The following is a 5,155-nucleotide window of genomic DNA, read 5'->3' as shown; positions in this document are numbered from 1 at the left end:
GTAAGTGTTATATACTAGTTTTTAGTATTGTAATGTGTAACTACCCTCAATTTAAAATGTTTGATAGATTGATGTATTTGTACCATGAGTCTGCACCTTGACAAAAAAGGGAGCTGGTTAATTTCACAAATTATGTTTTTAAGATTAAACGCGTATCATGATCTTAAAAATACATATTTGTTGCCAATGATATTGGTGATATCAAGGGAGTTTTTACAAAACCTTATTTTGAATGTCAGATATTGGGCGATCTAAGAGATTTTATACTATAAATTAGCTTCGAGTTTTGATTGAAATAACAAATGTTATGATTTATACTAAACGTTAACCATATAGTAAATGTATGTCATGTAGTATTCTAATAAATAATATGATAATCAATCACTTAATGCTGATAATCTGTTAATGCTGCTAGTGATTGGAACTTTTATTGAAACCAAGAAAAGTAAACTGGAACGTGAGTATATTTCTATTATAAATTTATTTCACATTGTATATTAATGTGTCTTCCAATATATATATTATTTTATATAAATAGTTTCATCAACAGTAAATAATTGATAATACGTCGATTTTGATGCATATTCCTTAAAGTGTAGAGTAATGATATAATCCTTATTAATATTATAATTAATAATAATATATTAATACAAGGCTTCTTTTGAAACCACTATTAGACCGTAACATACCAATAAAATTTTTTTTTAGCATTTCTAAATAAGACGTATTGTTAGTCTAACGTATTTTAAGTCGTATAGTTAGAACTGACGCGTTGAAAACTTAAAACCCGTTTTAATGAAAAAGGAGTTTTTCCGGTCACATATTATAATAATCCACGAATATAAAAACGTTCCTAATTTAAAAATAAAACAATCACGCGGCGCCAAGCAAAAACGCCCAGCAAAAAATAACAAAATATTCATGAACGTAAAAACGTTCGAAATTCAAAATTGAAACAATCTCGTGGCGCCAACATGCGCGTCGGCAGCGGGGCACGTGCAGCAGCACTACCGCGGCGGCGGCGCGACGGGCGCCAGCGAGTACCCGTGCCTGTGGCGCAGCTGCACGCGCGTGCGCAAGGGGCAGGCGCCCTTCCCCAACCTGCCGCGCCTGCTGCGCCACGTGCGCGACCTGCACGTCAACAAGGGCAACGGCCGCCTCATCGCCGTGCACGAGCGCTCCAGGTGAGTGGGGGGGGATCTAGCGGGGTGGGAGGGATATATAGGAGGAGAAGGGAGGGAGTTGTGTCATCAGATAAATGTTAACATTTAATCTAAAATTACCCCTTTTTTTGAAGTGAAAACTTATTGAGTGGTTATTTATTTATTACAACAAAGTCAGTCATAAGTCAAGTGCATATGAAATTACATTAATTTTTGTTCAATGTATACCCATTTAAGATGGTAAAATGACACGTCGATGTTTCGATATAATGGTAAGCTTATAAAATGTTTAAAATCTGTAAAAGTTTTTTATTTATATTCCAGGAACTTTATGCCGTCGAGTAAGAAACCGTCGAAGTCCTACACAACTACGTTACGTACTGGGGTGTTGTCACCGGGAGGTGAGATTATACCAGACTTTATTTATATATAAGGGCAAATTAATGATTTAAATAAATAAATAGCAATTACGCTTATTATGCACGCTTCGACATGAATTGGGCCAGCACACTTCGGGTAGGCTCCAGCATCACGGCGTGAAATAATAGGAGTATGCTATAGAATATGCTAATGTTTCGTTCGGCGATTGGGTTATCGGGCGGCCCGTATTCTTTTCCTTGCTCTTCTCAGTTCTTTCCTTCTTTTTTTTCTTCCTCCTATTATCCTCCTTTATTCCTCCTAGCAATCCTTTGCTTTATCTTTTATCCAGTTAATTTGGCCATCAGGCATATAGCTACTGCAAATTTTTATTGGCGTTGTCGGTGTCATACTAAATTGTTAATATACGTTTTAATAAAATTGTTTCACTACATAGTATAAACTGTTTGTTTTCCAGTGTGTCCCTATAACCTACGCTTTAATCTAGAAATAATGATTTTAAGAAGTTTTACATGTATAATAACATCTATGAAAATAATTCGAATTTTACACAGTTTTTACAAATTTATGCCCGGTATGTTGTACTAGGCAACTTTTAAGTATTTCAATTTGAGATAGAACATAATATCTATGTCGCCGGACGATTGTAACAGCCGCCATAATCTAAGTCACAAATACCTTTTAACATAAGTTGTACGCAATTTATTACAGCGTCCCTATCGGGCATGTCGCCGATGGCCCGCAGCACGCCGTCCCCCGGCTGCGGGGAGGGCGCGGGCAGCGCGGGGGGCGCGGGCGCGGCGGGGGGCGCAGGCGTGGGGGCGGTGGGGGGCGCCGGGGGCCGCCCGCCGCTCGAGCCACTGTTCGTGTCCGCGCCGCCCAGGGTGCAGCGGGTGACGCACTCCGACGCTTATATACGGTGAGTGGGAGTGGGGGGGAGAGATCATACGGGTGATCGCGGAGATATACAGGGTGGATTTCGGTAGTACAGCCTAAATAGAAAGTACTCTAAAGTAAAGATTTTAATATTTTTGAGTAGTAAAAAAGAAGCTGATAAAATTAGCGAAAATACGTTTGCAACAGCCGGGAATCGAACCGACTAAAATCTGTTAAAATTATACATCTCCAACAAATATGACAAATAAAAGTTATAGAAAGCCATTAAATATTAATGCATATTTATTAACAAGCCTTATTTTATCTATAACAAACACTACAATTTACTTCGCAGATACATCGAGGGCCTGCACTCTGAACAGAAATATATAACGCCATGGGAGAAGTCGCTAACACCGATGCCGGCCAATCCCGACCCGGCACACTTCAACATGCACAAGCTTCCCGCGCACTGGATGACTGAAGAAGCAATTAATGGCTACCTCGCGCAAGACAAAAATCTAACAGAGAGTGACATACAAAAAATGGACCAGAACACAAAAATATTGAGGGGCCTGTGTGCGCTCAGAGATTTCATGATGAAAGACGCGTTCGCTATATACAAGTCGTTTTAAATGAACATCTTACATAATATTCAAAATTCGAATATGTGCAGTTTCAGTTAAATTTAGAATTTTTTTTTTTCATTTCGTTCTCTTTCCGTATGACAGAGAACTTGGGTATAGTTTATGTTGCCAAGAAGGTTTGCTAACTTTGATGAATTTTATATTTCTCTGTTATTATATGACAAGAATGAATGAAGCAATTAACATTAAAGCTATAGTCAATGCATTATAAACATCAAGATATGACAACTTTCTAGGACACGAGAGGAGTAAAAATCTATGGAATGAGATGTTAGCTTTAGTTTTAGATGTTTTTTTATACACTTTAAGTAAGAATCTTGTATACATAAGTTTAAATCATAACTAAATAAAAGTATTGACCAGTAAATGTTAGTTCCATTATTTCTTAAGAAAGTTATTTATCTTTAAAACATTTATGTTATGTTATTATTGTATGAAGATAATTATGTAAACTAAATGGAGTATACTTTCTATTTGGTAAATCTACGTAAATCTGATCCCACAAGTTTTTAACAAAATGCCTGAAGCTGAAGTGTAAGTAAGGAGTTTAGTGATCACTGCGCTCTCAGACTGCTCCAACCTCTCTGGCTAGACAGATCCGAGAACCGGTATTCCTATATACGCTCCTATTACATACAGTACCGGTTGATTCTTTATTATTCCATGTAATAAAGTATGAAGGATTTTACATCAGACTAATGTTATTCTTTCACACGGATAAACATAAATAATTTGCCCACATCGTACGCTCAAGATGTAGACCGGGAGATGGTGACACAAATTACTAGGTCATTTGTACCAGTATGGCGGTTCTTCAGTGGTCTAATTACGTAAAGGCAAAAAGGAAAATGATGGTCATAGCGCTCGCACCGGCGGCCCAATCGCGTGGGCGTTAATCGAACGCGTCGGATAAATAATGAGTGTCGAACGATTTGTTCCACAAAAATGCTTGTATTTTCAGATAGTCGAAAAAAAGAAGTAGGCGGTAGCGTAATGCCATACTTCTCGGGTGTAACTTATAGCCCGCCATACCTACGCGAATATATTAATTTAAATAAAACAATTCAACCATTTGAACCAGGCTAATTTTTGCATAGCTAATCATCGTCGAGTAGCCATTCACGAAAATCACCTTGCCATACTTTTCCGACAGTTCCCAATGGCCGCCATACCACTGCAAAGGAGTAATTTTTTTTTCGCCAAACGATTTGTACCACCCTGAAACTTTTTTTAAGAGTTCCCTGTATGATCATTAATAGAAGTTTGATAATGCCATACCTGTGGGAGGTGGCGAATGTAAACAATATTTTTTCAAAGTCCTAAGATTTTATTCGTAATTCGAACGATTTGTACCAGTATGGCACTAATTTTTCCTGTAAGTTTGAGGTTTAACGAATATAAATACAAAGTTTCAAACACCTAGGTGGCGGCAATCTTGTCTTATAAGCAGATGTTATGTTGTATAATATTCTGCGGCTCCCACTGCTCGAAAGATTTTTCGAATTGTAGAGGTCTTGGCTCATCGTGTTGGTAAGACATAATGTATAGGAACGCACGTATAAAGCAGCTGTTTGTCAGGCGACTCACAACTACACAACAATAAAAGTAGTTATATGTGTTAGAATAAGTCGACCGTTGTAGTGCCCGTAAGGGACGAGATGTGACGCCGTTCAGTTTACCGTTTATCCTTGGTTCGAACGGACGCCGAAAATGGATGAAAATAACAGTGCAGTTCGCAGTCCAGTAAAAAAAATTTGTTTCGTTTGCCTCAAGAGTACTGCACCGATAATTAACTTTAAAAAAGAGACTCTGGAAATTCTTTTATCGAAAAGGAAAGAAAAGATCTCTGGAAATTCTTCAAAAATCAGATATGTATCAGGATGCTTTTCTGAAGATCTTTGAGAAAAGAGAAGAGAGCTTTACTGAACTGGAGGCATTTGTTTGCAGGTAAAGTATTTGTACTACTGACAGCAAATTACAAATATCAATTATTATAATTAACGAATTAAACATTGTGTATATATTTTCAGACTGTACAACCAACGAAAAATTGATGAGGTAAATGAAGTGAGATTCCATCTCTTCATGAAA

The 5,155-nt window shown here is 37.6% G+C and overlaps 1 protein-coding gene across 1 annotated transcript in view; it reads left to right on the top strand.

Moving 5' to 3' along the window:
- The window catches only part of LOC119838005 (protein polybromo-1-like), a 22,522-nt gene extending 19,091 nt beyond the window's left edge, over positions 1-3,431 (top strand). Inside the window, exons 24-27 of the mRNA XM_038363817.1 lie at positions 955-1,184; positions 1,488-1,564; positions 2,253-2,460; positions 2,773-3,431. Coding sequence (XP_038219745.1) covers positions 955-1,184; positions 1,488-1,564; positions 2,253-2,460; positions 2,773-3,052 — 795 coding nt within the window. The 3' untranslated portion in view covers positions 3,053-3,431. The remainder of the gene's footprint in view (positions 1-954; positions 1,185-1,487; positions 1,565-2,252; positions 2,461-2,772) is intronic.
- The last annotated feature ends 1,724 nt before the right edge of the window (positions 3,432-5,155 follow it).

This window comes from Zerene cesonia, chromosome 29 (assembly GCF_012273895.1).
Source record: "Zerene cesonia ecotype Mississippi chromosome 29, Zerene_cesonia_1.1, whole genome shotgun sequence".
In the NCBI taxonomy this organism is placed as follows: Eukaryota; Metazoa; Arthropoda; class Insecta; order Lepidoptera; family Pieridae; genus Zerene; species Zerene cesonia.
This window is presented reverse-complemented; position numbering and strand designations above follow the sequence as displayed.